The sequence below is a fragment of the Phyllobates terribilis genome, unplaced genomic scaffold (genome assembly GCF_046119375.1).
Source record: "Phyllobates terribilis strain yellow unplaced genomic scaffold, ASM4611937v1 Scaffold_4__5_contigs__length_816908805, whole genome shotgun sequence".
NCBI lineage: Eukaryota > Metazoa > Chordata > Amphibia > Anura > Dendrobatidae > Phyllobates > Phyllobates terribilis.
The window spans coordinates 48,166,013-48,189,282 of NW_027362764.1; the positions used below are offsets into that span (position 1 = coordinate 48,166,013).

At 42.1% G+C, this 23,270-nt stretch overlaps 1 protein-coding gene across 7 annotated transcripts in view; it reads left to right on the forward strand.

Moving 5' to 3' along the window:
- DYNC1I1 (dynein cytoplasmic 1 intermediate chain 1) overlaps positions 1-23,270 on the forward strand; it is a 602,472-nt gene that overhangs the window by 408,054 nt on the left and 171,148 nt on the right. For all 7 annotated transcript variants that reach the window (XM_073677314.1, XM_073677309.1, XM_073677311.1 and 4 more), the window contains 4 exons: positions 10,080-10,226; positions 12,429-12,542; positions 16,155-16,288; positions 20,140-20,284. In XM_073677314.1, coding sequence (XP_073533415.1) covers positions 10,080-10,226; positions 12,429-12,542; positions 16,155-16,288; positions 20,140-20,284 — 540 coding nt within the window. The remainder of the gene's footprint in view (positions 1-10,079; positions 10,227-12,428; positions 12,543-16,154; positions 16,289-20,139; positions 20,285-23,270) is intronic.

The window sequence follows — 23,270 nt, forward strand, 5'->3', positions numbered from 1 at the left end:
CAGCTCTGGAGTATAATACAGGATGTAACTCAGGATCAGTAATGTAATGTATGTACACAGTGACTGCACCAGCAGAATAGTGAGTGCAGCTCTGGAGTATAATACAGGATGTAACTCAGGATCAGTAATGTAATGTATGTACACAGTGACTGCACCAGCAGAATAGTGAGTGCAACTCTGGAGTATAATACAGGATGTAACTCAGGATCAGTACAGGATAAGTAATGTAATGTATGTATACAGTGACTGCACCAGCAGAATAGTGAGTGCAGCTCTGGAGTATAATATAAGATGTAACTTAGGATCAGTACAGGATCAGTAATGTAATGTATGTACACAGTGACTGCACCAGCAGAATAGTGAGTGCAGCTCTGGAGTATAATACAGGATGTAACTCAGGATCAGTACAGGATCAGTAATGTAATGTATGTACACAGTGACGCTAACAGCAGAATAGTGAGTGCAGCTCTGGAGTATAATACAGGATGTAACTCAGGATCAGTACAGGATCAGTAATGTAATGTATGTACACAATGACTGCTCCAGCAGAATAGTGAGTGCAGCTCTGGAGTATAATGCAGGATGTAACTCAGGATCAGTAATGTAATGTATGTACACAGTGACAGCACCAGCAGAATAGTGAGTGCAGCTCTGGAGGATAATACAGGATGTAACTCAGGATCAGTACAGGATCAGTAATGTAATGTATGTACACAGTGACTGCACCAGCAGAATAGTGAGTGCAGCTCTGGAGTATAATATAAGATGTAACTTAGGATCAGAACAGGATCAGTAATGTAATGTATGTACACAGTGACTGCACCAGCAGAATAGTGAGTGCAGCTCTGGAGTATAATACAGGATGTAACTCAGGATCAGTACAGGATCAGTAATGTAATATATGTACACAATGACTGCTCCAGCAGAATAATGAGTGCAGCTCTGGAGTATAATATAAGATGTAACTTAGGATCAGTACAGGATCAGTAATGTAATATATGTACACAGTGACTGCACCAGCAGAATAGTGAGTGCAGCTCTGGAGTATAATACAGGATGTAACTGAGGATCAGTAATGTAATGTATGTACACAGTGACTGCACCAGCAGAATAGTGAGTGCTGCTCTGGAGTATAATATAAGATGTAACTTAGGATCAGTATAGGTTCAGTAATGTAATGTATGTACCCAGTGACTGCACCAGCAGAATAGTGAGTGCAGCTCTGGAGTATAATACAGGATGTAACTCAAGATCAGTAATGTAATGTATATACACAGTGACTGCACCAGCAGAATAGTGAGTGCAGCTCTGGAGTATAATATAGGATGTAACTCAGGATCAGTAATGTAATGTATGTACACAGTGACTGCACCAGCAGAATAGTGAGTGCAGCTCTGGAGTATAATATAGGATGTAACTCAGGATCAGTAATGTAATGTATGTACACAGTGACTGCACCAGCAGAATAGTGAGTGCAGCTCTGGAGTATAATATAGGATGTAACTCAGGATCAGTAATGTAATGTATGTACACAGTGACTGCACCAGCAGAATAGTGAGTGCAGCTCTGGAGTATAATACGGGATGTAACTCAGGATCAGTACAGGATAAGTAATGTAATGTATGTACACACTGACTGCACCAGCAGAATAGTGAGTGCAGCTCTGGAATATAATACAGGATGTAACTCAGGATCAGTAATGTAATGTATATACACAGTGACTGCACCAGCAGAATAGTGAGTGCAGCTCTGGAGTATAATACAGGATGTAACTCAGGATCAGTAATGTAATGTATGTACACAGTGACTGCACCAGCAGAATAGTGAGTGCAGCTCTGGAGTATAATACAGGATGTAACTCAGGATCAGTAATGTAATGTATGTACACAGTGACTGCACCAGCAGAATAGTGAGTGCAGCTCTGGAGTATAATACAGGATGTAACTCAGGATCAGTAATGTAATGTATGTACACAGTGACTGCACCAGCAGAATAGTGAGTGCAGCTCTGGAGAATAATACAGGAGGTAACTCAGGATCAGTACAGGATCAGTAATGTAATATATGTACACAATGACTGCTCCAGCAGAATAGTGAGTGCAGCTCTGGAGTATAATACAGGATGTAACTCAAGATCAGTAATGTAATGTATATAAACAGTGACTGCACCAGCAGAATAGTGAGTGCAGCTGTGGAGTATAATTTAGGATGTAACTCAGGATCAGTAATGTAATGTATGTACACAGTGACTGCACCAGCAGAATAGTGAGTGCAGCTCTGGAGTATAATATAGGATGTAACTCAGGATCAGTAATGTAATGTATGTACACAGTGACTGCACCAGCAGAATAGTGAGTGCAGCTCTGGAGTATAATATAGGATGTAACTCAGGATCAGTAATGTAATGTATGTACACAGTGACTGCACCAGCAGAATAGTGAGTGCAGCTCTGGAGTATAATACGGGATGTAACTCAGGATCAGTACAGGATAAGTAATGTAATGTATGTACACACTGACTGCACCAGCAGAATAGTGAGTGCAGCTCTGGAATATAATACAGGATGTAACTCAGGATCAGTAATGTAATGTATATACACAGTGACTGCACCAGCAGAATAGTGAGTGCAGCTCTGGAGTATAATACAGGATGTAACTCAGGATCAGTAATGTAATGTATGTACACAGTGACTGCACCAGCAGAATAGTGAGTGCAGCTCTGGAGTATAATACAGGATGTAACTCAGGATCAGTAATGTAATGTATGTACACAGTGACTGCACCAGCAGAATAGTGAGTGCAGCTCTGGAGTATAATACAGGATGTAACTCAGGATCAGTAATGTAATGTATGTACACAGTGACTGCACCAGCAGAATAGTGAGTGCAGCTCTGGAGTATAATATAGGATGTAACTCAGGATCAGTAATGTAATATATGTACACAATGACTGCTCCAGCAGAATAGTGAGTGCCGCTGTGGAATATAATGAAAGCTGTAACTCTGGATCAGAACAGGATAATTTACCATATGTACAATGTGCCTCTTTTCCCCATGAACAGTTCCTCACCATTATTATATTGTGACTATTCAGCTGGCAGGCTATGTGAACCTCTATCTGGCACAGTTTCTTCCTATACTGAGGGCTGTGGGTCTCAGATTAGCCCCTGGAAGGGCACCAATGCTTCAAGGGCAGCTGAGACCAGAACCAGAGTATATTTTTCCCAATCTGTCCAAGAATTATTTTCATGATGTGCAGTACTAAATTCAGGACAAAGTGGTGCTGTTTTGGAAATGTGCCGCCCCTTTAAGCCGCCCGCTCCTCATAGGTGTGCAGTGCACTTGGTGATAGGCGGTGTGCGGGATGAACAGCTGCTTGTGCTGCCTGCAGCCCCGGGTAGCGAGGATATTACCATGGAAGGTAGATTACATTTACGTGTGTCTGCTGGAATTAGACCTGGGCGTCCCTGTGAGGATACGGCTCTATGAAGACCACATGACGGCCGGGCCGGGTTACAAATGTTTCCATTGTGTTCTACGAGGGCTGTAATGGCTGAGTGCGTAGCATACTGATGGGAGGCAGACTGTGGTCATTCTGCATCAGAAGCTTCTTAGCGGGGATCTTCTGAAACACGTCTTAACTTACAACTCAAGAGGCTTCGACAACGTCTGCAGAATGAAATAAATGCTGAACAAGGAAAATATACATTTACATCGTACAGATGCTCCAGAGAGGCGAGCGAAGGCTGGAGGGCAGTACAGGTAGGAGCCGAGGACACGGCTCAGATGAGTGTGAGAGCGTGAAATATTCAATGGGCTCCATAGCAAATTGGGATGTGCCCCTGTTATAGCACCCCACATACTGCGCTGGGCCCTAGCAGTGCCATACAGTGCCCCCCAAAATAATAAATCCTAAAAATATTACCTTAATGTTAATTTTGTAAGCACAGATAGTACAGCCTCCCTGTCTTTGCATTTACACAATATAGGGACAGATAGTACTGCCTTCCTGCATCTCCCCTGAAAATGATGTAGATACAGATAGTACTACCGCCCTGTTTCACTTAGTGAATGATGTAGGTACAGATAGTACTGCCTCCCCGTTTCACTTAGTGAATGATGTAGGTACAGATAGTACTGCCTCCCCGTTTCACTTAGTGAATGATGTAGGTACAGATAGTACTGCCTCCCCGTTTCACTTAGTGAATGATGTAGGTACAGATAGTACTGCCTCCCCGTTTCACTTAGTGAATGATGTAGGTACAGATAGTACTGCCTCCCCGTTTCACTTAGTGAATGATGTAGGTACAGATAGTACTGCCTCCCCGTTTCACTTAGTGAATGATGTGGGTACAGATAGTACTGCCTCCCCGTTTCACTTAGTGAATGATGTGGGTACAGATAGTACTGCCTCCCCGTTTCACTTAGTGAATGATGTAGGTACAGATAGTACTGCCTCCCCGTTTCACTTAGTGAATGATGTAGGTACAGATAGTACTGCCTCCCCGTTTCACTTAGTGAATGATGTAGGTACAGATAGTACTGCCTCCCCGTTTCACTTAGTGAATGATGTGGGTACAGATAGTACTGCCTCCCCGTTTCACTTAGTGAATGATGTAGGTACAGATAGTACTGCCTCCCTGTTTCACTTAGTGAATGATGTAGGTACAGATAGTACTGCTTCCCCGTTTCACTTAGTGAATGATGTAGGTACAGATAGTACTGCCTCCCTGTTTCACTTAGTGAATGATGTAGGTACAGATAGTACTGCTTCCCCGTTTCACTTAGTGAATGATGTAAGTACAGATAGTACTGCCTCCCTGTTTCACTTAGTGAATGATGTAAGTACAGATAGTACTGCCTCCCTGTTTCACTTAGTGAATGATGTAGGTACAGATAGTACTGCCTCCCTGTTTCTCCTTGTAAATGATGTAGTCACAGATAATATGTCCTTCTTGTAAATGATGTAGGTACTGCCTCCCTGTCTCTCCCTGTAAATGGTACAGATACAGATAGTACTGCCTCCCTGTCTCTGCCTGTAAATGGTACAGATACAGATAGCACTGCCTCCCTATCTTTCCTTGTAAATGATGTACAAGATACAGATAGTAGTTCCTTCTTGTATATGATGTAGGGACAGATAGTACTGCCTCCCTGTCTCTCCCTGTAAATGATGTAGTCACAGATAGTACTACCCTTCCTGTATCTTCCTGGATATGATGTAGTCAAAAATGACATTTCCTTCTTAAACGTAAATGATGTAGGTACAGATAGTACTACCTCCCTGTCTCTTCCTATAAATGATGTAGTCACAAGTGGCATTTCCTTCTTGTAAATAATGTAGGTACTGTAATGTAGCTAACGGACACATAATTGATGGGAGGTATGTATCACAGAGATGGCTGTCCTCTGTGATATAACCTGCATTGTTGCGCTGGCGCACGTAAGCACCAAGAGGACTGTTTGGTGCACCTGGGAGCTGGGTTATGGGTAGTTGGAGAGATGGGCAGGTCTTGCTACCCACATACCTCACCTCTGGGTGTGGTTAAGATATAAAATGGAGGCCGTTGTTTGGCACATGGTCTGTGTGTTTGGAGGGAGAAGGCCTCCTGTGTGTTGTGGTCTCCCGACTGAGCTAGTGGACTGGATGCTACCCAGCCTGTGTGCCCACAGGACTGGCTAACCAGAGACTTTGCCTTAAGGACTCTTTACTTTGTTTTTTGCCTGCCTGGTCTAAAGGCTTTTTGTATTCCTTTTTGCTTTTGCCTGGTTTATGACGTAATAAACCGACATAAACATTTAAAGGAACATGCCTTCTGTTTGCCTCCCGACGCACCTGAGCGAGTAGATCCCCCACAGTAGAGATAGTACAGCCTCATTGTCTCTCCCTATAAATGATGTAGTTACAAATGGCATTTCCTTCTTGTAAATTATATATATATATATATATATATACAGTGCCTACAAGTAGTATTCAACCCCCTGCAGATTTAGCTGGTTGACACATGCGGAATTAACTTGGCATTGTGACATTTGTACTGTAGATCAGCCTGGAAGTGGGAAATGCACTGCAGCAAATTTTTTTTTTGTTTTTTTTTTGTTTTGTTTTTTAAAACGTAAAAAATTAATTCAGAGTGTCATTTATTATTCAACCCCTCAAACCACAAGAATTCTGTTTGGTCCCCCTAAAGTATTAAGAAGTAGATCAGGCACCAAGAAATAATGAGCTTCACATGTGTGGATTAAAGATCTCTTTTGCCAGCCTTTTCTGACTATTTAAGACCCTCCCCAAACTTGTGAACAGCACTCAGACATGGTCAACATGGGAAAGACAAAGGAGCATTCCAAGGCCATCAGAGACCAGGTCGTGGAGGGTCACAAGGCTGGCAAGGGGTACAAAACCCTTTCCAAGGAGTTGGGCCTACCTGTCTCCACTGTTGGGAGCATCATCCGTAAGTGGAAGGCTTATGGAACTACTGTTAGCCTTCCACGGCCTGGACAGCCTTTGAAAGTGTCCTCCCGTGCCGAGGCCAGGCTTGTCCGAAGAGTCAAGGCTAACCCAAGGACAACAAGGAAGGAGCTCCGGGAAGATCTCATGGCAGTGGGGACATTGGTTTCAGTCAATACCATAAGTAACGTACTCCACCGCAATGGTCTCCGTTCCAGACGAGCCCGTAAGGTACCTTTACTTTCAAAGCGTCATGTCAAGGCTCGTCTACAGTTTGCTCATGATCACTTGGAGGACTCTGAGACAGACTGGTTCAAGGTTCCATGGTCTGATGAGACCAAGATCGAGATCTTTGGTGCCAACCACACACGTGACGTTTGGAGACTGGATGGCACTGCATACGACCCCAAGAATACCATCCCTACAGTCAAGCATGGAGGTGGCAGCATCATGCTGTGGGGCTGTTTCTCTGCCAAGGGGCCTGGCCATCTGGTCCGCATCCATGGGAAGATGGATAGCACGGCCTACCTGGCGATTTTGGCCAAGAACCTCCGCTCCTCCATCAAGGATCTTAAGATGGGTCGTAATTTCATCTTCCAACAAGACAACGACCCAAAGCACACAGCCAAGAAAACCAAGGCCTGGTTCAATAGGGAAAAAGTCAAGGTGTTGGAGTGGCCTAGTCAGTCTCCTGACCTTAACCCAATTGAAAACTTGTGGAAGGAGCTCAAGAATAAAGTCCACATGAGACACCCAAAGAACCTAGATAACTTGGAGAAGATCTGCATGGAGGAGTGGGCCAAGATAACTCCACAGACCTGTGCCGGCCTGATCAGGTCTTATAAAAGACGATTATTAGCTGTAATTGCAAACAAGGGTTATTCCCCAAAATATTAAACATAGGGGTTGTATAATAATTGACCCACACTTTTATGTTTAAAATTTAATAAAATTCAACTGAGCAACATAACTTTTTGGTTTGTAAGATTTATGCTTCTGTTCATAAAACCTACTCTCGTTTGCAGTTTGAAGGCTCTAACTTATTTGCATCTTATCAAACCAGCTAAATCTGTAGGGGGTTGAATACTACTTGTAGGCACTGTATATATATATATATACATATATAAAAAAAATATATATATACAGTACAGACCAAAAGTTTGGACACACCTTCTCATTTAAAGATTTTTCTGTATTTTCATGACTATGAAAATTGTACATTCACACTGAAGGCAACAAAATTATGAATTAACACATGTGGAATTATATACTTCACAAAAAAGTGTGAAACAACTGAAAATATGTCTTATATTCTAGGTTCTTCAAAGTAGCCACCTTTTGCTTTGATGACTGCTTTGCACACTCTTGGCATTCTCTTGATGAGCTTCAAGAGGTAGTCACTGGAAATGGTCTTCCAGCAATCTTGAAGGAGTTCCCAGAGATGCTTAGCACTTGTTGGCCCTTTTGCCTTCACTCTGCGGTCCAGCTCACCCCAAACCATCTCGATTGGGTTCAGGTCTGGTGACTGTGGAGGCCAGGTCATCTGGCGTAGCACCCCATCACTCTCCTTCTTGGTCGAATAGCCCTTACACAGCCTGGAGGTGTGTTTGGGGTCATTGTCCTGTTGAAAAATAAATGATGGTCCAACCAAACGCAAACCAGATGGAATAGCATGCTGCTGCAAGATGCTGTGGTAGCCATGCTGGTTCAGTATGCCTTCAATTTTGAATAAATCCCCAACAGTGTCACCAGCAAGGCACCCCCAAAACATCACACCTCCTCCTCCATGCTTCACGGTGGGAACCAGGCATGTAGAGTCCATCCATTCACCTTTTCTGCGTCACACAAAGACACGGTGGTTGGAACCAAAGATCTCAAATTTGGACTCATCAGACCAAAGCACAGATTTCCACTGGTCTAATGTCCATTCCTTGTGTTCTCTAGCCCAAACAAGTCTCTTCTGCTTGTTGCCTGTCCTTAGCAGTGGTTTCCTAGCAGCTATTTTACCATGAAGACCTGCTGCACAAAGTCTCCTCTTAATAGTTGTTGTAGAGATGTGTCTGCTGCTAGAACTCTGTGTGGCATTGACCTGGTCTCTAATCTGAGCTGCTGTTAACCTACGATTTCTGAGGCTGGTGACTCGGATAAACTTATGCTCAGAAGCAGCGGTGACTCTTTGTCTTCCTTTCCTGGGGCGGTCCTCATGTGAGCCAGTTTTTTTGTAGCGCTTGATGGTTTTTGCAACTGCACTTGGGGACACTTTCAAAGTTTTCCCAATTTTTCAGACTGACTGACCTTCATTTCTTAAAGTAATGATGGCCACTCGTTTTTCTTTACTTAGCTGCTCTTTTCTTGCCATAATACAAATTCTAACAGTCTATTCAGTAGGACTATCAGCTGTGTATCCACCTGACTTTTGCACAACACAACTGATGGTCCCAACCCCATTTATAAGGCAAGAAATCCCACTTATTAAACCTGACAGGGCACACCTGTGAAGTGAAGACCATTTCCGGTGACTACCTCTTGAAGCTCATCAAGAGAATGCCAAGAGTGTGCAAAGCAGTCATCAAAGCAAAAGGTGGCTACTTTGAAGAACCTAGAATATAAGACATATTTTCAGTTGTTTCACACTTTTTTGCTAAGTATATGATTCCACATGTGTTAATTGATAGTTTTGATGCCTTCAGTGTGAATGTACAATTTTCATAGTTAGTAAAATAGAGAAAAATCTTTACATGAGAAGGTGTGTCCAAACTTTTGGTCTGTACTGTATATATATATATATATTTATATATATATATATATATACAGATAGTACTTCCTCCCTGTTTCTCTTTTGTAAATCATGTAGATATCAATATTACCGCCTCCCTGCTTTTCCTTGTAAATAATGTCAACACAGATTGTAAACCTTTCTGTATTCAGTGTAGTTATTAACAGTACTGTCTCCCTGCCTCTCCTTCTTAGTGATGTAGGCACAGATAGTGCTGCCTTTCCCTGTCAATAATGTAGCCACAGATTTTGCTGCCTGCGAGCCTCTTAGCAGTGTAGGTGGTGGGATTCCAACTGTTCAAACATCCAGAAACACTGACAGGTAGAGTAATAGAGGTCCCTGGTCCGGCTCAGTTACTCTACATAAGAGATGTATGAGCAATGGAAACTGGGGACCTCTAGTGCTTTTGATTTAGAGAATGTCTCTCCCAGGGCTTTCTAATTAACACAATATAAAAGCCAAAAATGATCGGCGCTTATGTGAAATGTTTTTAGAACTTCTTCGTTCAACATCTCTATCTATCCCAAACTGTCCCGTAAACAGCATTTATCACTTATCTACGGTATAGATGATGAATGTATGAATGCTGGGAGTCTGAATGCTAAGAATCACCACTGGTCCTGGTCCCAAAGCCCCTTGTGTGAATAGAGCGGTAGTGAGCATGTGCAGCCAGTTAATGAAGCAGACATCGCACGTGCTCAGTAACATTTCATACAGGGAACTTTCAGGCAGCTGTTTTCTGGATTACTGGGGATCCCCGCGGTAATACCCCTAGGGATCATAAATGAATCTTGTGTATAAGAGACATATATTGTGTATAGGACAGCCCCTTTAAGCTCTTTCTCTTTTGTTTTGCAGTCCTCGGTAATGTCAGTCTGCTTTGCTCGTTTTCATCCAAATCTGGTGATTGGTGGGACATATTCTGGACAGATAGTACTATGGGATAACCGCAGCCACAGGAGGACTCCAGTTCAGAGGACGCCGCTTTCTGCCGCAGCGCACACGGTGAGCTCTTGATATCGGCCAAACACTCCATTTTGATATTTATCATATCCATATCACACCATCACTGCATTATAAATCACCCTGATATATAAATTATCAATTATTCACTGGATAACGTTCATGTATGCTGAGACCTCCAGCAATTACAGCACTTAGTGCCATTGACTGTGAATGCAGCCGCAGAGCTTGTGCGCGATTTAACCTTCACCTAACTCCTCCGTGGTCTTACAGCTTTTGCTCCACACTCCGGCTTTCTAGTAGATAGGTGATAATGTGAATAGACCAGAATGCCCCTTTAAATACATATTTGGGAATATGTTTTTCTTATTCCTGATTTTAGTAGTCTGGCACATTGGATATTTCATTACCTCGCTGGTCTCAAGGACACAGGAGTATTAGATTTTTCTTATGTACTAGAATAATTATATTAGAATAGGTGATAATGTCAAGGGCTCACTAGGTGAGGTGGATCCTCGAAGCCCATGGTCCAGGTGGCCAAACGGGCCACGGACATTGATGCAGCAGGCGGTTGAGGCATGTGTGAAATACAGAGAAGTAGCAAAGGTACTGGAAGCCACAGGTAGACCGCAGATGTCCTGGAGACCACAGACAGGTAGCAATGTTCCTAGAAATCAGGGAATAAGTAGCAGAGGTACTACAAGTTGCAGGCAGAAAGGAGACCTCTGGGAGACGACAGACAAGAAACAGAGGTCCTAGAAGTCACAAGCAGACAGGAAACATCCTGGAAACCGAAGGCGGACACGAAGCAGCAGTTCTGGAAGACCAGGAACAAGTAGCAGAGATACTGGAATCTGCAGGCAGATCAAAGACGTCCAGGAAACCGCATGGAAGCAGCAGTCAGATAGGAGATGTCCTGGAAACTGCGTGCGGACACGTAGCAAAGGTAGTGGAAGTTGCAGGCAGAACTGAGACATCCAGGAGACCGCAGACAGGTAGCAAAGATCCTGGAAGTTGCAGGCAGACAGGAGACGTCCTGGAAATCGCTGGACGTCCTGGAAACATATATTGGAGGTCCTGGAAAACCGGGAACAAGTAGCAGAGGTACTAGAAGCTGCAGGAAGACTGAAGATGCCCAGGAGACCGCAGATGGATAGCAGAGGTCCTCGAAGCTGCAGGCAGACAGGAGATGTCCTGGAAACAGAAGGTGGACACGTAGCAGAGGTCCTGGAAGACCGAGAACAAGTAGCAGAGGTACTGGAAGTCACAGGCAAAGAGAAGATGCCCTGTAGACCCAGACACGTAACTGAGGCACTGGAAGACGCAGGAAGACAGGAGATGTTCTGTAGACCGCAGACAGGGAACTGTGCACAGACAAACTAAAAGTCTTAACTCCAAGACACAGGCTGTATCTTGGTAGGCCTTACAAAGGAAAAACAAACAGTTCATCAACTCACCAGTGTAGAAGATATATTGAAGCAGGATGTGGTGCACAGAGGCATCAGGCTGGCTCCTGAGCTAAAACCATGGAAGATATAATGGAAAAATCCAGCAACCGCAAACATTTTTTTTATATATAAAACATTACATTTATTTGGATATGGCTTATATATAGAATTTTTTTGTTTGCTGTTGCTGGATTTTACCGCTATATCTTAGACATTATCTAATATCTAAGACATTACATAGGCCTAGGAATCTCAACACATGGGAGCACCCCGAGCTACTTGCAAAGCCCAACATGGAGCACAAGAAAGTTTTGAGGTATTGGAGCGTAGGAAGCAGACCCGGGACAGGTGTGTAACAGATAACTTGCTAATCACTGGGGGTCCCACCACTGAGACCCTCCATCGATCCCGAAACTGGGGCTCTGAAGTTCCCAATTTTAACATAGCAATGGCCACGCATGCGCACCATCTCTATTTATTAAAGGAGACACTTCAGAGCTTCATTCTTTGGATCTGTGGTGTTCCCAATGGGGCTGCTTTTGTCATGATTTTTTAGCCAGTTTTTGTCTTTCAGCATTTCTGAGAAATGTCAGTATACACCAATAACTCCCTATAATTAACAATTTTCTGTATATTCCATTATTAGCAAATGATTCCAATATCAAGATAAATAGAATTTTCTTAAAACGTTCAATATCTATTTCTATGCAATGCAACATGTCATCCTTCATTCACTCACTATTCGGACCCCTGTGAGTGATAATGGCTATCATAGGGTTGTGTCTGTCTTTTCCAGCATCCTATCTACTGTGTGAATGTGGTGGGGACGCAGAACGCGCACAACCTTATTACTGTTTCCACTGACGGTAAATTGTGCTCCTGGAGTTTGGATATGCTCTCAGCTCCACAGGTGGGTGTTTATTTTGCTCCATGAGAGCCACTCTGCCTAATGCATTAGTGGATACAGACTGCGAGTGCCTGAAACAAATGGATTTCAGTAGAAAAGTTAAACTTTCTGCTAACAGGAAAAACTTACAGTACAGACCAAAAGTTTGGACACACCTTCTCATTTAAAGATTTTTCTGTATTTTTTTGACTATGAAAATTGTAAATTCACACTGAAGGCATCAAAACTATGAATTAACACATGTGGAATTATATACTTAACAAAAAAGTGTGAAACAACTGAAAATATGTCTTATATTCTAGGTTCTTCAAAGTAGCCACCTTTTGCTTTGATGACTGCTTTGCACACTCTTGGCATTCTCTTGATGAGCTTCAAGAGGTAGTCCCCGGAAATGGTCTTCACTTCACACGTGTGCCCTGTCAGGTTTAATAAGTGGGATTTCTTGCCTTATAAATGGGGTTGGGACCATCAGTTGTGTTGTGCAGAAGTCTGGTGGATACACAGCTGATAGTCCTACTGAATAGACTGTTAGAATTTGTATTATGGCAAGAAAAAAGCAGCTAAGTAAAGAAAAACGAGTGGCCATCATTACTTTAAGAAATGAAGGTCAGTCAGTGCGAAAAATTGGGAAAACTTTGAAAGTGTCCCCAAGTGCAATTGCAAAAACCATCAAGCGCTACAAAGAAACTGGCTCACATGAAGACCGCCCCAGGAAAGGAAGACCAAGAGTCACCTCTGCTTCTGAGGATAAGTTTATCCGAGTCACCAGCCTCAGAAATCACAGGTTAACAGCCACTCAGATTAGAGACCAGGTCAATGCCACACAGAGTTCTAGCAGCAGACACATCTCTACAACAACTGTTAAGAGGAGACTTTGTGCAGCAGGCCTTCATGGTAAAATAGCTGCTAGGAAACCACTGCTAAGGACAGGCAACAAGCAGAAGAGACTTGTTTGGGCTAAAGAACACAAGGAATGGACATTAGACCAGTGGAAATCTGTGCTTTGGTCTGATGAGTCCAAATTTGAGATCTTTGGTTCCAACCACCGTGTCTTTGCGCGACGCAGAAAAGGTGAACGGATGGACTCTACATGCCTGGTTCCCACCGTGAAGCATGGAGGAGGAGGTGTGATGGTGTGGGGGTGCTTTTCTGGTGACACTGTTGGGGATTTATTCAAAATTGAAGGCATACTGAACCAGCATGGCTACCACAGCTTCTTGCAGTGACATGCTATTCCATCCAGTTTGCGTTTAGTTGGACCATCATTTATTTTTCAACAGGACCATGACCCCAAACACACCTCCAAGCTGTGTAAGGGCTATTTGACCAAGAAGGAGAGTGATGGGGTGCTACGCCAGATGACCTGGCCTCCACAGTCACCAGACCTGAACCCAAACGAGATGGTTTGGGGTGAGCTGGACCGCAGAGTGAAGGCAAAAGGGCCAACAAGTGCTAAGCATCTCTAGGAACTCCTTCAAGATTGTTGGAAGACCATTTCCGGTGACTACCTCTTGAAGCTCATCAGGAGAATGCCAAGAGTGTGCAAAGCAGTCATCAAAGCAAAAGGTGGCTACTTTGAAGAACCTAGAATATAAGACATATTTTCAGTTGTTTCACACTTTTTTGTTAAGTATATAATATCACATGTGTTAATTCATAGTTTTGATGCCTTCAGTGTGAATGTACAATTTTCATAGTCATGGAAATAAAGAAAAATCTTTAAATGAGAAGGTGTGTCCAAACTTTTGGTCTGTACTGTATGTTTGCAAATGGTTCACCAAAACAGTATTTACAGAAGCTGAAAAATCAATAATTTCAGAAGCTAGGACCTGTAGGATCATCTCAAATAATGGTGAATATACAGTTGAGAAAAGGTCATAAATCCTTCTATCTTGTCTACTAATTACTTTCTGGAGACTTTTCCAGCTCTTCAGGAGTTACTTTACTTTTTTGATACTTTCTAGAAATTCTGAGAACTTCTTCAGCTCTTTAAGAGTTACTTTATATTTTTTTACACTTTCTTGAAACTAAACATTTCTTCAGGAATTACTTTATATCATTGCTACATCCTAGAAATCTTGAATACTTCTTGAGCTCTTTGAGTTTTTTTATTATCTTTTTGATATTTTCTTTTATACTTTCTAGAAATTATGAAGGCTTCTCCAGCTTCTCAACAGTTTCATGCTTTTTTGATGCTTTCTAGAAATGTTGAACACAATTTCATATGTTCTCATTTTTTTTCTTGGTACTTCCTAGTTATTTTGAAGACTTGTACAGTTCTAGTTCACCTCATATAGTGGTGAGTGACTGAAATGTTAAGAATCCTTCTATTTTGTCACAGTTTACTTTCTAGAAATTCTGAACACTTCCAGTTCTAGAAAAGTTACTTTATTTTCTTGATATCTAGTAATCTTAAATATTTCTCCAGCTCCTCAAGAGTTACTTTTAATTCTTAAATCATTCTATAAATTCTGAAGTCTTTTTCAGTTCTTCAAAAGTTACATTATTTTCTTGATACTCTGTAGAAATCCTGAAGACCTCTCTAACTTTTCAATAGTTAATTTATACGATTGATATTGTCTGCAAATCCTCCAGCTCTTCAGAGTTTTTTTTTTACCTTATTTGATATGTTCTTCATACTTTGTAGAAATACTGAAGATTTTTCCAACTCCTGAAGCGATGGTTCATCTTTTCTCATACTTTCTTGACATTTTCTAGAAAGGTTGAAGCCATTTCCAGCTTTTCAAAAGTTTTTTTTTTTTATCTTATTCATTCTTTCTTGATACTTAATAGAAATTTTGAAGATTTTCTTCAGTTCTTCAAGTGTTGTCTTTCCTTCTTGATTCATTCTTAAAACCATAAAGACTTTTCCAGCTCTTCAAAAGTTTTTGTTTTGTCTGGGAACTTTTTGAAAATTCTGAAGACTTGTCCTATCTCATCAAGAGTTATTTTATTTTTTTATATACTTTTTAGCAATCCTGAAGACTTTTCCAGTTCTTCTAGAGTTATTATTTCTCCTTGATACTTTGTAGAATGCTTCTTCTGCTCTTTGGGATTATCTTCTTGATGATACTTTCTAGAAATTCCATTAACAGCTCAAGTTCTAATAAATGAGAAGTTTTTTTTTTTAATCTTCGTGATACTTTCTAGACATTCTGAAGAGTTATCCTGTTTCTTAAGAGTTTTTTTTTATTGTCTTTTATACTTTTTAGACATGTTGAAGACTACTCCAGTTCTTCAAGAGTTGTTTTAATCTCCTTCATACTTTCTAGAAATTCTCAAGATTTATCTTGCTCTTCTAGAGTTTCTTTCATTCGGAGCATGTAAGAGTTGTTGGTTTGCCAAAAAAGTGTACGGTTTATGGAAAAGGTAGGGAAATGGTACCCATGGGCCATTTATGCCCTTCATAGGAGCTGCCTACAGATCTTACTGGTGGTCCTCTTTCTTTTGCGGCTAGCCTACTTATTATCAGCTTTCTGGACTCTTGTGAGTGTGGCTTGATGGACATCTGGAAAGTTTCTGGAAAGTTTTCTGGTTTTGGGTACAATTATTGTAATTTTTTTTTTTTTTTTAGAATTGCAAATTTGTTTTTTAATCTCGTTGATTTTGTTTCAGGAAAGTATGGAACTGGTCTACAATAAGTCCAAGGCAGTAGCAGTTACCGGGATGGCGTTCCCTACAGGAGACGTTAACAATTTTGTGGTGGGAAGTGAGGAGGGGACAGTTTACGCTGCGTGCCGTCATGGAAGGTAGAGTCACACTTTGCCTCTTCTTATCAGTGCATTATATATTACTTACACTAAATCAAACCTGTGTCACTAGATGAATAAATAAATCATATCCTTTAACAGCGATACAGGACTTTACCCAACAGAAAAGGATGTGTCAGGAAATACAGAGCCTTTTCTGTGTGTATAGCATGTTGCTACTCACCTGCCTTATATAGCTGTTAATACCTTGCCCAAACTCTCATAATAATGAGATGACTCGGCTAACTCTGTCTGATTCTATACAGCAAAGCTAAAATTGAACTAAGAAAATGGGAAGTGTCTGTGTATTGGTTCGTTCTAATGGAGCAGTTGAGAACTGAAATATTTTACCCTAATTTATTAATAAAAAACACCAAAAAATGCATAGGAAAAAATAAAAGAAAATGTTTTTGCAGTAAAAAACTGCACTAGGAAGTCAATAGGCAAATATGAAGCACACTACAACAGTTTGTCCCTTTAGTGCATTATCTGCTCTCTGCTTCACTGCTCTTATAGTAAAGAACCCTCCTTTATGCTTCACTGCTCTTACAGTAGAGAACCCTCATATACATACATATAAATAAATAAATAAATAAATATATATATATACAGTACAGACCAAAAGTTTGGACACACCTTCTCATTTAAAGATTTTTCGGTAGTTTCTTGAGTATGAAAATTGTACATTCACACTGAAGGCATCAAAACTATGAATTAACACATGTGGAATTATATACTTAACAAAAAAGTGTGAAACAACTGAAAATATGTCTTATATTCTAGGTTCTTCAAAGTAGCCACCTTTTGCTTTGATGACTGCTTTGCACACTCTTGGCATTCTCTTGATGAGCTTCAAGAGGTAGTCACCGGAAATGGTTTTCACTTCACATGTGTGCCCTGTCAGGTTTAATAAGTGGGATTTCTTGCCTTATAAATGGGGTTGGGACCATCAGTTGTGTTGTGCAGAAGTCTGGTGGATACACAGCTGATAGTCCTACTGAATAGACTGTTAGAATTTGTATTATGGCAAGAAAAAAGCAGCTAAGTAAAGAAAAACGAGTGGCCATCATTACTTTAAGAAATGAAGATCAGTCAGTGCGAAAAATTGGGAAAACTTTGAAAGTGTCCCCAAGTGCAGTTGCAAAAACCATCAAGCGCTACAAAGAGACTGGCTCACATGTGGACCGCCCCAGGAAAGGAAGACCAAGAGTCACCTCTTGTAGCATCGGCGTCTCTGCCCCCTGCCAGGCAGAGACGCCGTCCCACTCACCTCCTCGCTCCCCGCGCTCCCCGCTCTGTGTTCTCCAGCGCTCCTCTTCCTGCTGCCGGCGCGCGCAGCTCCCCGGGCACTGTGCTTAGGGCGCGCGCGCTCCCTCCCTCTTAAAGGGGCCGCGCGCGCCGTCCTAAGGAGTCCCCGGCCAATAGCTGAGGGTCCTCCCATATATAAGGCACCTCCTCCAAAATGGAGGTGCCCGAGCAATAGTTGTTGCACAGTGTTACTTACCTCTGCTTCAGCCCTCAAGTCCCGCTGCTAGCCTGACTACTAGTCCTGCCAGCCTTTTACCTGCCTGTTACCTGCCTGGTACCTGCCCGGTTCCTGCCATGTCTGCCAGCCCACTTACCTGGAAGCACCTGCCTGTTACCTGTCTGTTACCTGCCGTGCCTACCTGGAGACCCCTGCCGTCACTTGCCGTGACCACCTGTCAGCCTACCCGGAGGCTCCTGCCCGTCTCTTGCCGTGACCACCTGACAGCCTACCTAGAGGCTCCTGCCGTCACTTGCTGTGACCACCTGTCAGCCTACCTAGAGGCTCTCGCCTGTCGCCTGCCGTGTCTGCCAGTTCATCCACCAGGACCACTCGTCAGCCTGCCTGCTGTGCCCATCCGCTATACCGGTCAGTCCCAGCCATCTGACCCGTGGGAGTCACCTGCTCTCTTACAAGGTCGTCCCCAGAGTAGCACCTGGTCCCTCGGCTCGGTCCCTCCCAGGTCACCGAGCCGTTAGCCGCCGTACGACCAGGGTCGGTCCGGGTTGATACTTAGTTACGCCCCTCTGAGTCCCTCCTTGCACCGCAGCACAGAGGTTCCACCTCCCGGGTCCGTAACACCTCTGCTTCTGAGGATAAGTTTATCCGAGTCACCAGCCTCAGAAATCGCAGGTTAACAGCAGCTCAGATTAGAGACCAGGTCAATGCCACACAGAGTTCTAACAGCAGACACGTCTCTTCAACAACTGTTAAGAGGAGACTTTGTGCAGCAGGCCTTCATGGTAAAATAGCTGCTAGGAAACCACTGCTAAGGTCAGGCAACAAGCAGAAGAGACTTGTTTGGGCTAAAGAACACAAGGAATGGACATTAGACCAGTGGAAATCTGTGCTTTGGTCTGATCAGTCCAAATTTGAGATCTTTGGTTCCAACCACCGTGTCTTTGTGCGACGCAGAAAAGGTGAACGGATGGAGTCTACATGCCTGGTTCCCACCGTGAAGCATGGAGGAGGAGGTGTGATGGTGTGGAGGTGCTTTGCTGGTGACACTGTTGGGGATTTATTCAAAATTGAAGGCATACTGAACCAGCATGGCTACCACAGCATCTTGCAGAGGCATGCTATTCCATCCGGTTTGCGTTTAGTTGGACCATCATTTATTTTTAAACAGGACAATGACCCCAAACACACCTCCAGGCTGTGTAAGGGCTATTTGACCAAGAAGGAGAGTGATGGGGTGCTACACCAGATGACCTGGCCTCCACAGGCACCAGACCTGAACCCAATCGAGATGGTTTGGGGTGAGCTGGACCGCAGAGTGAAGGCAAAAGGGCCAACAAGTGCTAAGCATCTCTGGGAACTCCTTCAAGATTGTTGGAAGACCATTTCCGGTGACTACCTCTTGAAGCTCATCAAGAGAATGCCAAGAGTATGCAAAGCAGTCATCAAAGCAAAAGGTGGCTACTTTGAAGAACCTAGAATATAAGACATATTTTCAGTTATTTCACACTTTTTTGTTAAGTATATAATTCCACATGTGTTAATTCATAGTTTTGATGCCTTCAGTGTGAATGTACAATTTTCATAGTCATGAAAATACAGAAAAATCTTTAAATGAGAAGGTGTGTCCAAACTTTTGGTCTGTACTGTATATATATATTGCTGCTCTTACAGTAGAGAACCCTTCTCTATGCTTTATTGATTTAACAGTTAAGTTCTCCTTTATGCTTTACTGCTTTTACAGTAGAAAACCCTCCTTTACATTTTTGTGCTCTTACAGTAGAGATCCCTCCTCTGTGCTTTATCCTTTCCGCTATGCTTTGGGAAAAAAATATGCAAATTAGCTCCAAACTCAAAAAAAAAGAAAGTTGTATCTCTGGTGCCACTTATTGGAGTTAGTTGTTTCTTAAGAATATTTCTTTGGTTTAAATCCTTAGTCATGTTACCAAACTCTTGTGGCACTAGAGAGACAATTTTCTTCCTTTGGGAAACTTAATTTTAATTTGCATGCTTACAAGCCAAAAGAAAAACAGTGAGCGGAGCAGGAACAGCAGATCTTTATAGTAAATTTTATCTGAGCTGCAGTACCAGTAACGGCCACTATGCAGTGTATGGTGCTACATCCAGCTATCACAGGAGCTGAAAATCTGATTGATAATGGGCACCAGGTGCCGTAGCCCCACTGATCTGATATTGATGACGTCTTGATAGGTCATCATTTTCTGAAGCCTGGAAAATCCCTTTAAGACCATATTTCACATTCTACAAAAATCCTTTTAAATTATTCAACTATTTTTTTTTTTTGCATCCACTTAATAGATGGCAGATGTTGCGCCGTTAGTAATTGAACTTTGCAATGTGTGTGCAGCAAAGCTGGCATCAGCGAAGTGTTTGAAGGCCACCAGGGCCCAATCACAGGACTCAACTGCCACAGCGCCGTGGGAGCCATCGACTTCTCCCATCTGTTCCTGACCTCATCCTTCGACTGGACGGTCAAGCTGTGGACCACTAAGGTGAGCGCTGCCGCTAGACTTTTCCAACTTTTTCCTTTTTTTTTTTTTTTACTTAAAAAATTCAAATTTATTTATTTTTTGTGACACCCAAGTTCTCGATCTCCGTGCTGGACTGCAGCCAAAATATGTGTGAAAATAATAAAGTTGGGATTGTATCTTATTATTTTTTTTTTTTTTATTATTAAAGGTTCCTTTTTTTTTTTTTTAAACTAGTCCCCATTAATAGGGACCATGTGTCAGAGCTATGAAAGTACAGGAGAAGGTAATGAGAATATTGTACGGCCGCGGATCACGTTTCGTACATATGGCAATGTGATACCATTGACGGTAGCGTTACATGAAGATGGCATCTAGTGATCTGAGAACTAGTTTCTTCAGAATTCGTACATTTTTTAAAATATGGAAACCTTAAACTTGTGTAAAAGGTTACGCCCCTCTGTCCACGCAAGTGGCTTCCATTAAGTCTCCTAGGTATTTTTCCATTACCATTTGGGTACCTGCGAACTTCGGCTTGGAAGAAATGGGAATTCCTGACCTCCTACGGAGGAATATAGTTTAGTTTTGTTGGAATGGAGACTTGAGACTGTATCGTCTTCTACTTCAGGGGTGTAACTAGAAATCGTTGGGGCCCACGTTCAGAATGTGCTGGTGGAAGATGTGTCAGATCATTAGCAGGCGTTGACGTATGTTGCATCTTTTTTTGCCTGTTCGTGCACCACAAAGTCATATCTGGTGAATGTAAACTTGGTCCAAAAATTTAATCCACTTTTGGGCAAAAATTTTTGGACATTTCTCTGGCTGTAGAAGCCTCGGTGCTTCAGTTAAACCTCTTTTTAGCAAAATGTTGAGAGCAGTGGAAAGTTGCAAAAAGTTGCAAATTCTTTCCAAAATTTGCAAAAATTTTACCAAGTGGAGCAGTGGAAAGTTGCAAATTCTTCCCAAATTTTTTTCCTGATAGAAAACGAGCACAATTTTCTACCGTTGACTCCATAAAGAATGTGTCCCCCTACTTTTTTGACAGTATTGCTGCTAAAAGTACCAATCGAAGCAGAAATTGGCAACTGTCCTTTATACCCAAAAAATGCCGATTCCTTCATCTGAGTGGTTCTTCTCTTTCATTGCGCGAAAGTGAACTTTGCTACGACTTACGGTGAATGGCGGTTACTCTATTAGACTCAATAGGATAAAGTTCTCTCGGAAGTATTTTGGTAGAAATTTGTGCTTGTTTTCAAAGGGAAAAAAATTGCAAATTTTGGCAGGAATTTGCAACTTTCTACTGCTCTCAATATTTTGCTACAAAGAATGTAGGGCTTAGCTAAAAGGCCGGGACCCCTAAAGAGAAATATCCAAAAATTTATGCCAAAAAGTTGCAGAAATTAAAGCACAAAAATTTATCCCCAGTTACATTTTTGGCTTCTTCAAATATCCAAAAATTTCTGCCAAAAAGTGGCATAAATTTTTGGACCAGGTTTTCATGCACCAGATTTGGCGCACAGAAAGGCAAAAAAGACGCAATGTAGATCAACGCCTCCTAATAATCTGACTCCTCTTCCACCAGTGCATTCTGCTCTTAGATCAATGTATGAATTGACAATCTTGGTAAATTAACCCAATTGTCTAGAGTTTAGCAAAATTGCCCCAGGCTCAGGTGCAAACTAAACAACTCTTTATTATTCAGTAGTACATGGTGGTAATATTTAGGAATTGTGCCGTACTGTGTGGGAACTATATGGCAGTCATTTTTTTCACCCTTTTTAGGACATGTTATTTGGATACTGCATATTATGTGGACACTATTAGGCGATATATAATTTTGAGAGAAATAGGAAAGGGCCCCAAGCATCATGCACAGTAATTATTATGATTATTTCAGTCTAGTAATACTGCCATATACCACCATCATTTTCTGTGATGAACCCCACGTCATTGTTGGGTCCCTTCTGTGATGGACCCCTGGTCCATGCGGGTCTAGCACCATTAACAGTGAACTTCTTCCTCGACTGCGGGTATCTTCTTAAAATCCAGTTTCAGTTTTTAGACCCCTCCAAAGACCTGGTCCTACATATAGGTGTTACGGTACTGGTGTAGTATTGCTGGAAACCAGTGGCCGAAGGAGCACAAGCAGGAGCAGCAAGCGATAGTAGAAGTTCTTGTAGTTAGCAAAAGAAGTTGTAGGAAACAATCTGTAGATAGGTGAGCACAATCTAGGTAAGAATGTTCAGGAGCTTGGAGACTGGAAACTAGGCTAACAGCTAGACACAATACTCAAGCAATGAGTGAGAAATCCATGCGGCTTTAAGTAGGCCCAAACAGGAAACAAGATGGATTCCACAAGTTCAGAATCCGACATCTTAGTAAAAGGCAATTGCAGAACACAACAGCAGCCTCCAGTGGTAAGGAGTAAGATTGCAGCACAATTATTAAGGTGAACAATAGCAGCCACTAGTGGTCAAACTGTAGAAGGACAACTGGAATCCTGACAATAGGCGAATAATATCATAGTCCTGGATGATTCCTCTAACCATTACAAAATTGTGTGAAATCCCATAGCTTCACTGCTACTACAGTAGAGAATCCTCATCTATGCTGATGGTAAAAACTTTTTTAGCTCAAGATGTAGTGAATGCCCCCTTGTTAACTAAAAACTAAATATAGATTTTTATGGTGCCGATCCATAATACAATGCCTATATAGCCTATGGGCACGTAGCATTACTGCTCTTACAGTAGATAACCATCCTCTATGCTTCAGTACTCTTAGAGTAGAGAAACCTCCTCTAGATGTGACTGCTCTTACAGTACAGAACCCTCTTGTATGCTTTTCTGCTCTTACAGTAAAGATCTCTACTCTGCTCCACTGCTTTTTCAGTAGAGAATCCTCAGCTATTCTATGTAGCTCTTACAATAGAAAACCCTTGTCTATATTTTACTGCTTTTACAATAGAAAACCCTCCTCTATGCTTTACTACTTTTACAATAGAAAACTC